General features: G+C 38.0%; 1 protein-coding gene across 3 annotated transcripts in view; it reads left to right on the top strand.

Moving 5' to 3' along the window:
• Positions 1 to 18976, top strand: part of LOC108700035 (tenascin) — a 75278-nt gene that overhangs the window by 13622 nt on the left and 42680 nt on the right. For all 3 annotated transcript variants that reach the window (XM_018232891.2, XM_018232892.2, XM_018232894.2), the window contains exons 2-6: positions 7960 to 8488; positions 10859 to 12265; positions 12573 to 12836; positions 16908 to 17023; positions 17882 to 18035. In XM_018232891.2, the coding sequence (XP_018088380.1) occupies positions 8041 to 8488; positions 10859 to 12265; positions 12573 to 12836; positions 16908 to 17023; positions 17882 to 18035 (2389 nt within the window). In that variant the 5' untranslated portion in view covers positions 7960 to 8040. The remainder of the gene's footprint in view (positions 1 to 7959; positions 8489 to 10858; positions 12266 to 12572; positions 12837 to 16907; positions 17024 to 17881; positions 18036 to 18976) is intronic.

Raw genomic sequence — 18976 nt, 5'->3', positions numbered from 1 at the left:
GCAAAGTCAACCATATACAATGTTAAACTATAACATTTCATTATTGGTATTATGGCTCTTGTTATTTTAGATTCTGGCAAAGTATGATGGAATGTGACAGGAAGCAAAAGGATTCGGGAGGACAGGGAAGGAAGCACTTAAAGTGGTGGACAAATGATTAACCAGTGATCATATTCTATATAGACTGATGAGTTATTAACATAATTTATAAAGGCCTATTACGCAAGTGTTAGAGCACTTTGCTTAGCACAATCCCACTTATGAAGGTTGTGAATTTTTAGTCAATGGCAGTGATAGGGTTGGGGGCAGGAAGCCTGCAAAACATTTTTTCAGGGGGGCCCATCATGCGTCCTCACTCTCCTCCTAGAATACCCCTACAAGCTGCTCTCTAGTTTTCCCACCTAATGACTTTTTTGCAGTGGGTGTGAAATTTTAAAGGGAAGAAAGGGTGGGGAGGGTGAACAATACATCAGATGCTGCAATGGTCTGGGCCACGGTCACAGGGTCTGCTGTATGTGAGTTATGCCACTGAAGTGAGCCCTGAGTGTGGGGAAACTCATCCTGATAAAAAAACAGATGCTGGTGCTATATTAATAAAGTATAAAAGCTGTACAATTAGTGACATTTATAGTGTATCTTCTTTTCCTAATAAACATATTATTCCTGCACTATTTCCTCTGACCTAATATTGCAGGGTTAGAAGGATTGAGTCATTAGATGTGACTGCAAGATATATGTCTAGAGCTCTAATGATTCAGTGCTTATCTGACCCAGCCACATTCATTATGTCTGATTTATTTAGACTTCCCAAATGCCTGCAGTCTGTATAACATCTGTTTATTGGCACCCCTTTCACATTTTAGTGTTGGGATTCTGTGTGTGCAGATCTGTAGCAGCAAGAACACTGGATGCTATACACTGAAGGCTACTTAAACCCATGTGAGGTCTACAGGAGCATATCTGATATCTTGGTCTGTTTTAAACATACACCACATTATTGCTCAGCATGCTAATATAAGGCTTCTATTTAGCCTTCTCAGCATGTGATCAGGATTCCAAGAAAAACATCCCATTTATTCAAGTTCTGGTATTTAAGTATTATTATATCATAAACATATGGGAAAGCAATAAAGGCAAATGCTTTTGTTAAACAGCGCTTACCTTGAGGGATGTGAATGGGGGATACAGCATTGTTGGAAATTAAACATATTCTTATGTTACAGATCATTGCTAAGTTGAAACACCCCCCTGCTACTCCCATGGACCTTTTAGTGATTGCCACATGTGTCTTTCCCAGCTCTTAGTTAAATTCCTTACCCAGTTACCATGTGTCTGGTGGAGTATTGTCATACCTGTCATGAGTACAGCAACCATATGAAACCTATGTTCAGTATGTAACAAACAAATGAATGGGGCCCCTGCAACTGGAGGAAGAATATAATTATTCTTCACACACCTTCCCTCCATTTCCTCCTAATCTACCCTGTGCCTTGCCCTTCATCAACACACTTGATGGGATAATGCACCTGGGCAGTATCCCATGAGAGCCAACCAATAATTAGTTGTTTTGTAGCAAGCTGCAAATAGAACAAATAAAAGTTAAACCTTGGGGTTAATGCCAGGTGCAATTATTTCTACTATTGGTAAGCCCACAGACAGCACCACCCTATACTACCTTCTTGCATGATCCCATTGTACTAAGTCTTATTTTGAAAATGCTGTATATATGTATTGTTGTAATTCTAAAGAAAGACCTGGTTTGTCAAGCATAGGGCTAACTTGCACATCATTGAATTGAGAGATGGGCTGGGAGATTTTTAATTTTGCTCAAGGTGAAGAGCTCAGAAAGATTAGTACTAAGAGGTGTGATTTGCACTTATTAGTGTGCAATCACAAACCAAACAGAAAATTAATGGAAATGTATTCTTCTTTGTGCACAATTGTGAATTTCAAAATACTCCTTTGTGGTTTATGCTACAGATCGGGTTAAAATCCAGTAAATGGAGGCACTGTGGGTTAGGGAAATAGAGGCGTATGGCAGTATACACATGAGAACCCTAAGGCTGCTTGGTGCATGCTGCATTTCATTCCATTGGATCCCAGACATTCTGCAGACCCCGGCTTCAACATACACCTGTTCTGATTACTGATAAGAGCATGTAGATTGCATATCTGTCCATGGTTCCCCCAGCATCAATAGACACACTTGTGCACTGTTTATGAGAGTATAGGGGTATACATACAGTACAGCCTGCTGTGGTGAAGGCGCTTGGACGGTTGCAGGGTCTGCTGCAGAAGAACCTCTAATGCATGGTGTCAAAACCAAAAAGTTCACACCTGAAGCATGATTGTGCTGCCCAAGTTAATTTCTTGTCGCTGGGGAAGGTACTATACCGATTTGGATTTAAATAAATCTCTAAAAATTGTAAGATTTTTTTCTCTAAAATTTCAGATTTTCTTCTCTTTTAGAGGCTTCATAAATAGGACGCTCAAATGTCCAGGTCAAACTTATGCCCTGCCCTTAATGTAGGAATTTTGTCATCAAACATCACATTAGACTTTCAGGACCAGGGTCAGTAGTAGAGGCATGTGCCTAGGAGACAGTGGGGGTTGAGGGGGCACTAGACATGTACCTTTGTCTCCCTGCCCCTAGTTCAGGGTCCTAAGAGATTAGGATCATATGCTGTCAGTTTCACGATTCTTTTCACTTCTGAGGGGGGGTGTAAACAAGGATGGGTTGCCTTGGACTTCTAACTTGCCCCGGCAATGATCATGACACTACCACAAATCTGAGTAATTCATGCACTCATGCACTTATGGCAAAGGTACTAAGTGACAACTGGTTTAACCTGCCTTGGGTGGCTCAATGGCTTGATGAAATATTTGTGCCTTGTCTGAACCTGATCCTTAACATCTCATGCACATAGTTAAAAATCAATGACTTTTGAATGTAATGAAACACTATGAAGGCTGCATCCTCTTAGAATCGCCACCTACTAAATCTTCTAAGAACTCAGCACAAGGGAAAAACCGTACTTCACTTTGCCATCTGTATCTGGGTTAAATGTTTTCTGGTGAAAATTCAGTGACATAGCAAAATTACAAATGAAGATAAATTACCAAGGTCAACTTTATTGTAAATGTTACATAACCAGTGTTGACAGTATATATGAATGCAGAAGACAGATTTGAATACATTTGCCTTAACTAAAATAACCATTCCATTCCACCATCTGTATGGAAAAAAAAGCTAAAGGAACTGAAAGGAGCAATAACATACACCTAGGTTCAATAAGAACCTGAAAAATACATAAAGATTTTGTTTATAGTTTAATTTAATGATTACAGTACTCCTGCCTCCGAGAATTACTCTCTTTTTAGGTCTCTTCATAATGATTTGCATCCACTAATAATTACTGGGCCGTAAAGCTGAATTTTTTTAGGCCATACTGAAAGGTGAATAATTTAATCCATTTGTTTAACAGGATGTCAACACTTTAAGGGTGAGTAGTTATAGTACTTTGTCTACTATTACCTTTGTTATACTACTGCACTCACATCTGCATGGTCTTTCACATGGTCTTTCATTGTTTTTTTGTAGATTTGTCCACAAATGACCATGTAGTTTGAAGTAGGGGATCAAAAATCAAAGTGGAAATACTTATGATTTTTCACATATGGGATTACGTTTATGTTTGTCCTGAATGTCTTGCAACGCAGTCGGTTAAGTTTGAAGTTCATGGACATTATTTATGAAGTGGCTTGTGTGGGCATAGTATCTACCATTCTATTAACCTTAATGAGTCTTTGTATACTTTGTTTACTAATTTAAAGTAGAAATGTTAAATGGGCCCAGAATAGTTACAATAACAAAAATAAACTGCTTCCTTACTTGAGGCTACATTTGCATTTTTGTATATTATTGCTTAGAAGTCTCTTTCTCCAAATGAGAGGTCTTAATTACACTCCAAGCATGCACCTTTCCAGTTCTGGGGTTTCTATGGATCAACTGTATTTCTTTGAAGCAGTACTTCTTCCTGCATATTCTTTAAATTGTAGCTCCAGGTAATATAGGCTGCCCTTCCCATAATGAATAAGCTTTACTATTAAACCAAGTTAAATCCATTTCTCTCACTTTCTCCAAGCCTACGAGTAACCAGACTCAAAATGTGTTGGCCACTCATTATGTTCTAATAAAATAGATTATTCGGTTAGGCCAGGCAGTAGGATTTGGCTGAATCGGAATCCTGCTGAAAAAGGCAGAATCCTGGCCGAATCCCGAACCGAATCCTGGATTCGGTGCATCCTTAATAATTTTATAAATACTGTCTGATCTAGTTTATTGAGGTGTTCACACAATGCATTACACCCTATGACTGGGGCCTTACACTTGAAGCTGCCTCTTTATATTGCTTCCTTTAGTAGTCATTACTGTTTTGTTTCTTACTGTCTTCAACCTCCCAGCAATCAAAAAAATGTTAAGGGTGATGCTAGACATGCTAGATGCCCTAAATGCCACTGCTTTGTATTCCTTCTTAAAAAATTGTCATATTCCAAGTGCTTTGCTGTTGTGCCTTATTGCCCATGTGACACATTAAAACACTGTGATAAACATGCCCAATAAACCATGCCGTTATAGGGACCATTAACCTCTAAATCTTTTTTTGGTTGATATAGGGCATTCTAATCTGTATATTCTGAGGAATTATTGATCAGGCCATAGCTATCAAATCAGTTTAAGAGGTTCACAAAAAAAATTTGATTGGGAAAAAAAATTGAAAAACACAGTTAAGACATTAATGAAGTTTTAAAAGATGAGAGCCTCAAACCACCTTTACCTTAATTATTAAAGAATTATTGAGACAATTACATTATGACCTCATTAGAATGTGTTGCTTGTTGAACCTTTCCGGTTAGGACTTTGTGTCTTGCAGCAAAGTGGCTCTATGTTACAATGAAAAATAAATACAGATGTGATTGCAATGCTCTATATTTGTTTTTTTTTTAAAAATGTAACGGCTGTAACCAGAAGCAAAAGATTTTGTGTCAGATGGACTGACTGAAAATAATAGTTCAGCAAGATTTGTATTTAATAGTTGGGTCGTTCATTTTTTATAAACTGTTCTGAAGCACATTCCCTACATAAACGTTTCAAGTCTACCCAACAGGGGTTTGGCTAGAATGGCTTAAAGGTGCCCACTTTGTTTAGGTAGCTGATGGTATAGAATTGGCTTTTAGAGAAGATATGTGTGTAAATATATAAGCAAACATAGATATAGAGGAGATATGGCCTGCTCCACAGACTTACATGGAAACAATTCTGTACTGCATACTATTTTGGTCCCGGTTCTTTTTATGAGTAGGACATTGATTTACAATAAATCATTAAAAATGAGTTATGATTTGTATATCTATCAAAGAAAGCTTCATAGGACCTTTTTTTTGTTTTTCAGAACTTCCCAGCCCCTAGTGTATGAACACCCTCAGGCTTTGTTTAGTTTGTTAGGCAGGGGGCAAAATGCTTAAAATGGCTCCCCCAATAATTTAAATAGGAATCACCTGAGAGTACCTATTGATAGCAGAAGATTATCATTGGAATAAGTGAATAGAGATGCTATTTCAAACATTTTGATCTACAAGACTGAGGCAGAAAACATTGAAAACTACCCTATGTGTTCCATTGTCTTTTAGTTTTCAATAATTTTTATTGGAATTTTTCAAAAGACATTACAGTCATATAAATGACATAACTTACATCAATAACATAAATTTGCATAATAAAGAACAGTTACATAAGGACCTGTTTAAACATCCTACAGAATAGGTCTATAATATTATGGTACTATAACATTATCCACACTTCTAAAATTATATAACGACAGTTAGTCACATTACATCTACTTGTAAAGTAAAATCTTCCAATAGGAGTCTTCTTTCCATAAAACAACAAAACTTAACAAAAGAAAAGGGTCCAACGGGACATGCTGTCATTAACATGGTTATGATATCTGAAGATGGTACTGTTGTGTTCCATTGTCTTTTAAAGCATATCGCACATGACAACCTATGTGATTGCAATCATCATGATGCGCCTCCAAATGTTTACTCAAAATGCAATTTTTATAGTTGCAGCTTGCTAAACTAAAGGGGAAATTCTACTTTGGCGCTTGCTCCATCTGATACTAAAATTACTGTCACAAGTAATTACAAGTAAAATGGCGTTACTGAAAATTTAGGAAATGGGCACATCTGGATTAATTGTACAAATATGTTTTCCACCACAGCAGTGTCTGCTCATCAGTATGTATATACAGGTATGGGACCTATAATCCGGAAAAGTTCGGGACCTGTGGTTTTCCGGAGTAACGGATCTTTCTGTAATTTGGAACTTCATACCTCAAGTCTACTAGAAAATCATGTAAACATTACTATAAATTAATAAACCCAATAGGCTGGTTTTTGCTTCCAATAAGGATTCATTATATCTTAGTTGGAATCAAGCTACTGTTTTATTATTACAGAGAAAAAGGGAGTCAGTTTTAAAACTTTTCATTATTTGGATAAAATGGAGTCTATGGAGACCGCCTTTCCGTAATTTGGACCATTCTGGATAACGGGTGTCCGGATAATTGATCCCATACTTGTACTATAGAAGCCAGAGACTGCATTCAGCTCAAATAAAAAGGAACAGATATTGGGAATGAATTAAAATCTGCAGCCATGTGTTCTTCTATACATATATCGAAATTGGGAAAAGAATGTTTTCTGCTTTGTCACATTTTGTTTCGTGGGTAGTTGTCACTTTATGGGAGAAAATATCCTTACTGCAATTAAAGGATTTAGAAATTCATAACAGTTGTTATCTCTATGCTCATTAATGAAAAAAACTAAAATATAATGCAAAACACGGCTGCTGTTATTTAGCAGTTACCTAGTAAGGGGGTTATTTATTAAAGTCAGAATGCATAAAACTTGAAATAGTCGAATATTAGTGGAGAAAAAACCTAAATTTTTCGAGATTTATTATACCCCAAGGATGTAAAAAGTCAAAATCTGAAAAGCCTCCATCTCAGACCTGCCGAGGTTGTATATAAGTCAGTGGAAATGGTCCCTATCCTATTTGTACGTTTTTGTGGTTTGTGCTGGAATTAGCCAGAAATCCAAAAAAAACGCACGATTCAGATTTTCGCTTGATGTTATCAAGTTTGTCCCCGATCCGATTAAATCATGCTTTTTGAATAATAAATAAGGTCCAATCGTGGATTCTATTTCGCTCAGCCTTTTTTTTTTTTAAAGTATGTAAAGTATTTAGGGATGCACCGTATCCACTTTTTTGGATTCGGCCGAACCCCCGAATCCTTCTTGAAAGATTCGACTGAATACCGAACCGAATCCGATAGGGGGTCGGGAAGGGGAAAATATTTTTACTTTCTTGTTTTGTGACAAAAGTCACGCGATTTCCCTCCCCGTCTCTAATTTGCATATGCAAATTAGGATTCGGATTCGGTTCGGCCTGACAGAAGGAATCCGAATCCTGCTTAAAAAGGCAGATTTGGTGCATCCCTAAAAGTATTATTTGCCATACCTCACATAAGGCTAACAATTTAGCAGTACATTTTTTGAAGAGAAGTTTGTTTTAAACTGAGCACAGACAAAAACCTAAGCAAGTGAGAAAACTCGGTGCTTCTGTCAGTCTAAAGCTGCAGGTGGTATGCAGGCATAATATTATGGATCTGTCATCTGGATAAGAATGAAACAACTAGAATATTAACAAGCTTTTCTTTTGATTTAGCCAGTGAAAAGAACGCTACAGTACTTCTTTCCCATACAGTCCAAAGCTACATAACAGCAGCAAATCACAAAATAGCTTTCTTGCACATTTGTTTTTTTAATATGTTTACTTTTGGATTAGCAAGATCTTGATCTTGTAAATTACCTTTAATCATCTTTGCTTTTTAGAATAAAGTAACGAAGAAGAAAATTCTAACAACCAAAACAAAAAAATAAAGACAAAAGAACCTGCCAGAAGTGGACATCAAAATGGGGGTTCCCATACAGGTGTATGCCTGTCTAATCTTTCTCCTGAGTTTGGAGGTGAACTGTGGTCTTGTCAGAAAAATCATTCGTCAGAAAAGGGAGAGTGGTTTAAATGTTACCCTCCCAGAAGATAACCAGCCAGTTGTTTTTAACCATGTGTACAATATCAATGTTCCTATGGGTTCCTTGTGTTCTGTTGACTTGGATCCAACAAGCACAAAAGATAATGAGCTCACGCCACAAGTTGGCAAGAACTACGAGGAGCAAACTTTAAATGGTGAAAATCAAATTGTTTTTACTCACCGTATCAACATTCCACGAAGAGCATGTGGCTGTGCATCTTCCCCTGATATTAAAGACCTTATGACCAGGTTGGAGGAGTTAGAAGGACTGGTATCATCCCTTAGAGAACAGTGTACAACAGGGGCTGGATGCTGTTCTAGTGCACAAGGTTAGTACAATACAACAATTTGTTAGTCCTTAAAGGGGTGGTTCACTTTTAAGCTAAGCTATTTCTAAGAACTTTTTAATTGGTCCTCATTATTTATTTTTTATAGTCTTTTAATTATTTGCCTTTTTCTTCTGACTCTTTCCAGCTTTCAAATGGGGGTCACTGACCCCTTCTCTGTAAAGCTACACATTTTTTGTTATTGGTACTTTTTATTACTCATCTTTCTATTCATGTCCTCTCCTATTCATATACCAGGCTCTTATTCAAATCAATGCATGGTTGCTAGGGTAATTTGGACCCTAGCAACCCATTTGCTGAAGCTGCAAACTAGAGAGCTGTTAAATAAAAAGCTAAATAATTAAAAAACTACAAATAATAAAAAATGAAAACCAAATACAAATTGTCTCAGAATATTATTCTTTACACATCATACTAAAAGTTAGTTCAAAGGTGAACAACCCTTTTAATTTAATGTATTGACCAATTTTTATTATTTAGATTGCAATAATACCATTTAAACTGTGTTCTATCAATCTCTCCCTTGTTGCTTTTTTAGCCACTTAAATAAAATGTGTTATTCCTCCAGGTGGTTTGGCCTTAATGCAGATTTAAGCATTCAGGTGTTTCTAAGGTATGCACAACACTGATTCAGATGTGTCAGCCTTCTCCCCTAAGGGCAGGACTACATGACGTGCTTGGACCCCCACATCGCAATGCGACTAAACACATGTGAAGTGTCGGATGTTTTACATAAAACAGAAGTCAAGGAGAAATCGATTGTTACAACACATTGATCCGACTGTCGGATGAAAACGCTGCGTTTTCAGCAGACATTTGGATCAATGTAGTTGTAACATGCGATTTCTCCTTCACTTCCGTTTTATGTAAAACATCCAACACATCGCATGTGTTTAGTCGCATAGCGACGTGTCGGGTCCAAGCGCGTCATGTAGTCCTGCCCTAAGCCAAAAAATCAATGAAGCAGCTAAGTCATGAGACTGCAAAACCTGGCACCACAGTTAGCCATATACAGTACCATTACGTCCAATGTATAGTTACAGAAAATTTGTTAGAAATATTTCCTATTACTATATGATAAATTAATGCTTATTTTTAACTAGATGTATTCCTATTATTATACTTCATGAGGAAAAAACCTGTTCGATGTTCTTAAGATATAAAATTAAGTCACTAGGCAGTGCACCAAAAATTCTTGAAGAAATTAGAGTTCAAAGTTCAAAAACTTTATTCTTTGTAACCTCTCTTGTTATATTATTTTAGATTGATTTAGTGTAATGAAAGTAAAAGGTTTGAGGCCATTGGAAAACCCCATCCAATCTGGGAACTGTTTTTTGCCCCCATTATTGATTTTCTACAGCTCCACAGAATCACATTGGAGATATAGAGTTCAGCCTAAGAATTTGAATTAAGATGCATTTCTTGGTGGCACACACCACAATTTCTTTTGTAGTAGAGGCTTCAGATTAATCAAAGGAGGAAACCCCTATGAAAAATAAAAACTGCCTGTGTATTAGGGTTAATTCAGAGGAGCAGATTTTTAATTGTGTTAGTTCATAAACCCTAAACTAAAATAAGTAACCTTAATTAATAATAAAGGGATTTACTGCTTGAAATATTAATGTAACTGAATATCACAAAGATTCATATACTAAACCATTTAGGGAGATGTCCTTTGTCACTCATGCCAAGTTAATGTGAAAAATCTAGAAAGGTGCATTCTTTATTTAAAAAGCATTTGCATTTCCAGGTAGAATTGCTACAAAATACAGTAGTAGCTTTACCCTTCTTCATTTTAGTAAGGGAGCTATACTACAATGCATGGTGAACGATTAGCATTCATTAAAATAAAAATAAAAGTAGCTATGGCCTGCTGTTTATAAAACAGATTACCTAATTTACACCAACAGCTCATTTTACATCTGTACTTCATAATCTTAAAAATGTAACTAATGCCTAATGTAAGTTCATAGCCTCAAGTTTGCTAAATACCAACCACCCCATGAAACAGTATTTCATGCATTAGTTGCAACCTGAAGAAACATTTAGAATTTAAGAAGATAAATGAGTGAATTATTTTAACTGAAACAATAAATCAGCCTAACTGAGTGTGTTAGAGCTGATAGAATCATCTACAGAATTATAGAAGCTCCCAAAGCACATGACTAGGATTGGTAATCATCTTGATCAACATATCTAACAATCTTCACTACGTTGGTATGTGTGTGGGTATTCCAAGCGTACATAATGAGTTCAGTTGATCGGTTGTTTATAATAATTTACTTTTCTCTGTTTTACTTCCTCTGGATTACCCCAAAGGTTGCATACATTGTCTTCCTCCGTGTTTTTCAGGTGTTATAGAGACAAAACCTTATTGCAATGGACGTGGAAATTACAGTTCTGAAGCAAAAGCATGTATTTGTGAACCTGGATGGACTGGGCTCAACTGTACAGAAGTGGAATGTCCAGGGCAATGCAATAACATGGGTGTCTGTGTGAATGGTGCATGTGTGTGTAACCCAGGTTTCATTGGGAATGACTGTAGAGAGTTGGCTTGTCCAGATGACTGCAATGACCAGGGCAAATGTGTCAATGGCATCTGTGTTTGCTTTGAAGGCTATGGAGGAGAAGACTGCAAGGAAGAGATATGCCCAATACCCTGTAGTGAGCATGGCAAATGTGTGAATGGACGATGTGTGTGTGAGGAAAATTTTATAGGGGAAGACTGCAGTGAACCTCGATGCCCAAACAACTGCAACAATCGTGGACGGTGTGTGGATAATGAGTGTGTCTGTGATGAACCCTACACGGGAGAGGACTGCAGTGAACTTATATGCCCTAATGACTGCTTTGATCGTGGTCGATGTGTGAGCGGAGTGTGCTACTGTGAAGACGGTTTTACTGGAGAGGACTGTGGTGAACTTGCTTGCCCACATAACTGCAACAACAATGGCCGCTGCGTGAATGGATTGTGTGTCTGTGATATTGGCTATACTGGAGATGACTGCAGTGAACTTGCTTGCCCGGATAACTGCAATAACCGGGGGCGCTGTGTGAATGGGCAATGCATTTGTGATGAGGATTACACAGGGGAAAACTGTGGTGAACTAAGATGTCAGAATGATTGTAATAACAGAGGGCGTTGTGTTAATGGTCAGTGTGTATGTGATGATGCATACATAGGAACTGATTGTTCTGATTTGAGATGTGCAAATGATTGCAATAACAGGGGCCAATGTGTTAATGGACAGTGTGTTTGTGATGAAGGATTTATAGGGGACGACTGTGGTGAACTTAGGTGCCCCAGTGACTGTAAAGATAGGGGGCGTTGTGTTAATGGACAGTGTGTGTGTGCTGAAGGATATACAGGCTTAGACTGTGGGGATCTTAGGTGTCCAAATGACTGTAATAACAGGGGACGATGTGAAAATGGGCAGTGTGTTTGTGATGAAGAATATGCAGGTGAAGATTGCTCTGAACTAAGATGCCCCAATGACTGTAACAACAGAGGCCGTTGTGTTAATGGAAAGTGCGTGTGTGACACTTTATTCATGGGTGAGGACTGTGGTGAATTGCGCTGCCCTGATGATTGCAATAACAGGGGACGTTGCATTGATGGGCAGTGTGTATGCGATGAAGGATTCACTGGGGACAACTGTGCTGAACTAACCTGCCTTAATAATTGCAATAACCAAGGCCGTTGCATCAATGGACAGTGTGTCTGTGATGAAGGTTTCACTGGAGACTTCTGCTCAGAAGGTACAGTAATATGAGGATGATATGTAAGACAATAGAAAATACTTTGCTATACATTATATAAGTATATTAAGTTTTTCTGATTTATAGAATAATCTCATCATAATCATAGAGAAGTAAACCTTTGTGACTTACATATTACATATTATTACATATTATACAACACCTGCCTTTTTGTGTCTTGTATTGCAAAGTTCCTAGTGCTAGAAGTTTTTTTTATCAAAATACAAATAGATGAAAACCTAGGCATTATAAGATTTGGATAGATATGATGGGCCCAGAATCAATGATTTCTTAATCTTTCCCACAGTTTCACCACCAAAAGACTTAAAAGTGATAGATGTGACAACCAAAACCATGAATCTTGAATGGCAAAACAAAATGAGAGTCAATGAATATCTTGTTTCATATGTTCCTACCAGCCCTGGAGGGTTGGAGCTTGATTTTAGAGTTCCAGGGGATCAAACAACTGCCACTATTAAAGAGCTTGAACCAGGAGTGGAATATTTTGTTCGTGTATATGCAATTCTCAGAAATCAGAAGAGTATTCCTGTAAGCGCAAGAGTGTCAACTCGTAAGTAAAATGCTTATTCAAACTCTCTTATCAGATAAATTTTTTTTGCAGATTTATTAAGGTTCGAATGGTAAATTTGAATTAAAAATTTAGATTTTTTTTTTTTTTTTGGACAAAACCAGAATTTTCAAATTTTAAATCACCAGCTCGAATTTTAAACTGAATGTGAGATTTATCACACCTCAACCCAATTCACAAATCAATGGCAGAGGTCTGTTAATCCAGAGGAAAACTTAATTCAAATTAGAATCAAATTTTTGGGTTGTTTGTATTCAGGCGAATATTAGACGTTCACACTTTTTTCATGAATAACCTCCCATTCGATTTGTGAGTACATTCGAATTTATTCAAGCTACATAATACTCTAATAATAGAGTTCACATAACTTCAAAATTCAACATTTGATAAATTTGCCGCTTAAAATAATGGACTCTTTCTGTAATATAAGAGAAATTATTTTTTCCATATGCTTGGATTATTGTCAAGTTAATTAACATCAATTACAGTGTATCTTCATATTAAGATTAAAAGCCAGTAATGAAGAAAAACCTAATATGATTGTTTTAACATCAGCAAATATGGTTGCTGCTTAATTTAAGATCAAATGGAAGGTCTTTTTTTTTAAAATTTTATTGTTTCCAAGTATAAGGTATTTTATTATTTTTACTACAGAGACAAAATAAATGAGGAAATAACTAAGAATTGGTTGCTTCAATAGAACATAAGATTCACTTACATATGCAGTGCAGTGTGAAAAGTTGGACTTTCAAACACAAATCACCATGTTTTCCCTCACAATGCAACATTTTTACCAGAATTCCAGTGGCATTGTGTCTCTCCCGATGTTGTCCTATGCATCAAAACAAATGTAATTACTGATGGGCATGTTTCAGCTCACATTTTCAGAATGGGGATTATGTCATTGCATTAAAAAAACATTTGTGGGGGCGTGGCCTGCATGGGGAACGAGTAGAATGTGTGCCGCGTGATTTCTGACTTTGTGCATCACATACTGAACCTATCCAGCCAAATACTGCAATGAAACTAGCGCAATGTGCAAGAGACCCCATGCCACAATGCAAGAACAGAGGTACATCTAGTGCACCCCAAGGGACACTAGAGCAAAGAGTTGGCAAACCGGACAGGACCTCACCTCCCTCCCTAGCAACATCATCAGTATACCCACCCACACCTCCAGAACCAACACTCTCTGAAGTCCTCAATGCTATCACAGCAAACCACACAGTGCTAATGGGGAAAATTAACGAGCTAAAAACTGACTTTTAAAACACGAGACCTGGAGGACCCCTCGGCACCGATTCCAGGCCGACTCACAGCAACAGAAAAACAAATAATCCTGCTGGAAACCAAAAAAGGCTAAGATGAAATAATATTAGGATTCTGGGCTTGCCTGAATGGGCAGAGGGGGCAGCTACAGAGCAATTTGTTGAGCAGTGGCTGATGAGCACCTTTGGCTAATCAACTTTCTCCCCAGCCTTCACAGTGGAGAGAGCCCACAGGGTACTTGGTAAGCCACCTCCACGAGGAGCACCATGACTTGCTTACTAAACTACAGAGACAGGGACGCGGCTATATCAGCTGCCAGAAAAGCATGTGAACACCAATGAATATCTACCTTGAACACCAAAGAATAGCTACCATGATTTCTCCACGGACGTGAAGAAACAGAGAGCAAGGTTCACAGAAGCCAAGAGGCAGTTAAGACAAAAACAACTGCCAAATGCCATGATGTTCCTGGCACGACTCCGAGTTACGGAGCGGAAAGTCCCACTTCTTCTCTACACCCGAGGAGGTCACCCGAGGATGGCAGAAAGACCACACGCCTCAAGTAGAGACTGAAGCCATATCCCACCTGGATACAAGAGGCAACACGGCACACAAAAGCATGGGTCCTAAACATGGAAACTCCACTGACTCGCCTGCGAACCTGACCAGGAGACAAAGCCATTTAAGTACCAGTGATACCTAAAGCAACTCCAAGGACATGTAACCATGCATAACATACAAACTGGCTGGACACTTTACCACAATAGCACTGCCCCGAGTTTAAGGGCAACGGAGCACAAGGACATTTGGCAGTCCTAGGCAGAACTTTGTGTGGACACTAATCCCACAAAAACAGTTGAGGTTTTAAGTCAAGGAGAAAACTCACTCGTTTTACATTGATGGAGTGGGTGGAGAGTGGACAGGGCAAGGGACATGTTTCACAAGTTATTAGTTATGTTGTTGTCATATGCAAATGTAAGATACACAATGGTAATTTTGGAGAGGCATGGCAAATATATTCCCAAACAGGCCCGGACTGGCAATCTGTGGGTTCTGGCAAATGCCAGAGGGGCTGCTGTATGGCTCCATAGAAAGTTACCATATAGTGGGCTGGTAGGGGTCTGTTTGGGCTGGTAGGAGGCTGTGGGCCTCTTTTTACTTGGAATGACAGGGCCTATTTTGACTCCCAGTCCAGGCCTGTTCCCAAACTACGCAAATACTTTGGTAGTACAACAAAATGGCTATGGTTAAAAATTTATCTTGGAATGTATGAGGCCTGGGAGATGCTATAAAAAGGAGATTAGAAATAAACCCCAGATTATTTTACTACAGGAGACTCTTGTGGGGGGGGGGGGGTCTAAACAATGAAAAAGCCCTGGTTAAGCTCAATGTTCCACTCCCTTGACTTTAGTAAATCCAGAGGGGTATCTATCTATCCTGCCCCTTCACCATAGATTCATTCATATCGGACAAACACGGGAGATATGTTATTATACAGCACTACGCAATATGTTGGCGCTATATAAATACATGTTAATAATAATAATAATAATAATAATAATATACAGGGGGCATTCCGAGGCAGGAAAATTAACCTGGCAAAAGTTTATGCTCTGCCTCCGCTTACAGAGACTTTCTCAAATTAAGTGATGACTAAATTACTAATATCCGAAAATATAAAGTTCACAAGAATGAGGCAATGCTGCAGGATTAACAGCTCAAACTTCAGTGTTAATTGCCAACACAGCATGGTTCGAGACCTGTGAGGCTCTTTGTCAAGTGGGAAATGTCTGTGTATTCAAACATTTTGGAGGTAAGTAACACAACTGATCCGAGTAAAGACGTATGTATGCCAAGAAAGCAATATCACTTAAATGGAAGACAAGAGATGGGCCAGCAATACAGGGCTGGGAACAATGAATTGAAAAATCCCTACCACTTTATAAACTTACCTATATGAGAAACCATGGAAGTATAAGGACCCTGACATAGGCTTACCTAGATGAGCTGGCCCCCCATAGTGTGAATGAAGTCCCACCTAGGCCACTACCCATTAAGGCCAAACGTGAAAGGTTCTCAGGGAAACATACAGGGTAAATGCAAGCAAAGTTTACTATTTAAATGTATTTTGTAATGCTCTCCTGAGACAATATGTTAGAAACGAAGACACCATTTTTGTTTAAAGTTAAGTTATGTTTTATTGTAAACTTGCAACAGGAAAAACTATTTCACAAATGTGTGATGTAAGTAATGATATTGTTGCCTAATAAAAAGAATTGTTAAAAAAAAACATTAGTGTGCGATTCTTTCGGTACAAGTCTTTTGCATCTGTTGGCACACTCTCATGGCCAACGGTTGCAGTAACTCCAGGGTACTCCAGCATCAATAGGTGCACTTGCGCACAATTCATCAGAAGGTGCAAGACAGATGCTGTAGTACCCAGCACAACTATGCAGAAGTGCAAGGAGGGTGTTTGAACACAAATACTTTTAATGAATAGTGTCAATACATGCACTCTACTCTTACTTTTTAGCCCTTTCACTTGCTGTTGAAAATAAGGCTTGATGTGAGATAACTGAGCCTTCTGGTAACCAAATAATAGATTTTGTGTAGATTGTTAAATCTGGCTGCATTCTATTTCCTCTCATTTCTTAAAGGTTACCTGTTAGGATAATCTGTTCTGTAGATTTTGTAATATAAACATCGGTATATATTGTACTTCATGTAATTTCCTTACTACTGTATGTCATTTCCTTACTGATAGTTCAATTTTTCTTTTGATAGACCTTCCAACTGCAGATGATTTAAGATTTAAATCTGTGAGAGAAACATTTGTTGAGGTGGAATGGGATCCATTGGACATTTCTTTTGATACTTGGCAACTCATCTTCAGGAACACAGTAAGTAATATGGAATATTAGTGTTTACTCACCACACTTTCTGCATGTTACCACTTCAGCCTACAACATGTTATTCATTTCAATTAAATATGAAAGCACTTAGTATTATTTTATGTTGTATGTATTTTATTGAATGTCAGTATTTTTCGAGTACTGAAGATGAGCACAGGTACTACATGTTATCCAGAATGCTCGGAACCTGGGGCTTTCTGGATAACGGATCTTTCTGTAATTTGGATCTTCATACCTTAAGTCTACTAGAAAATCATGCAAAAATGAAATCAACCCAATAGGCCGGTTTTGCTTACAATAATGATTAATTATATCGTAGCTTGTGTATTATATCTTAGAGTCTATGGGATATGACCTTTCCGTAATTTGGATCTTTCTGGATAACGGGTTTCCGGATCCCATACCTGTATAAATATTGCAATAAATATTTGTTGTTGCCAGTTAACTGTATCTTGAGAAGACTTTTCTAAGCATTATAATATATATTTTCACTGCCATGCCCTATTACAGTTACAGCAATGCCTGATGCTTTTCAAAACTCTCCAATAACATATAGTATATATGGTGGCCACAAGCGTTAAAAAAAAAGTTAAAATGCCATAAGCACAAATAACTGGAAAAAACTATTGAGTGTGCTATTGCTTTTGTAACAGACAGTATATATTGCTTGTAACATATAATACCCTGAGCTATACAAAACATATCAATTACATGAATGGAATACGTATATATGTAAGGCATCTGAAAGTATTTGTATTGCTACAAACATTTCACTTTAAGCTGAATTTATGTAGAAGCTTCTCCAAAAAAATTATAACGTCTCTATTTATGTGCTCACAATTCTAGAAAGAAGAGAATGGTGAGATAACCACCAGCTTAGAAAGACCTGTCACATCTTTTGTGCAAACTGGACTTGCACCAGGGGAGACTTATGAAGTGTCTATACAAGTTGTTAAAAACAAGACCCAAGGACCACCCTTGACTAAAGTTACCACCACAAGTAAGTATCTATGTGATGGCAGAAAAGTTTGACATTCTGGAATAAATCTCCTATGTATACAATTTGTCCTTCTTAAACAAGGTCCAACATTTAGCTCTTGTGACTAGGGATGTAGCGAACTGTTCGCCGGCGAACTTGTTCGCGCGAACTTCGACCGTTCGCATCCGCCTAATGTTCGCAAACGTTTGGGAACGTTCGCATTTTGAGTTCGCGTTCAATTCGAATACAAATCGTTCGACCATTCGACCATTCGACCGCTAAAATCGAACGATTTCCATTCGTTCGAACGATTTCCATTCGTTCGAACGATTTCCATTAGTTCGAACGATTAAAATCCTTCGAACGTTCGATTCGAATGAAAATCCTTCGATCGAACGATTAAAATCCTTCGAATGTTCGATTCGAATGAAAAATCCTTCAAACGTTCGAATCGAACGATTTTAGCGGGTGTTCGAAGTTCGCGAACTGTTTGCGAACGTTCGCATTTTTTGCCGGTGTTCGCGAACGGCGTTCGCGAACACCAAATCGGCAGTTTGCTACATCCCTACTTGTGACAAAGGCTTCACTGTCTCAACTATCAACCTAAATGGAAATGAAAACACATGATTGCCAGTTTGAATAGGGAAGGGGGTGAATTATTTAAAACCAAGCCGATTACTGTACCTCATTTTAAAATGTAAAAATATCAATCACAACCTCCTTTCTCTTTGGCTCAAATCACATTCTGTTTTACCAGACTAAACACTGACTTTTCTGCCCTTCCCCCATACTTGTAGAAGTTTATGAATAAAAAAATGCTATAAATCAATGCATATGGAAGACTCTTAAGCTGGCCATAGACACACAGATTTGATTGTACGAATCCTCGATTCGTATGATTTTCGGATTGTGTTTGGAGTGTTCCGACATTTATTTTGCCATGCCGATCGGTTGTTCAGTTG

This window comes from Xenopus laevis, chromosome 8S, assembly GCF_017654675.1.
Source record: "Xenopus laevis strain J_2021 chromosome 8S, Xenopus_laevis_v10.1, whole genome shotgun sequence".
In the NCBI taxonomy this organism is placed as follows: domain Eukaryota; kingdom Metazoa; phylum Chordata; class Amphibia; order Anura; family Pipidae; genus Xenopus; species Xenopus laevis.
This window is presented reverse-complemented; position numbering and strand designations above follow the sequence as displayed.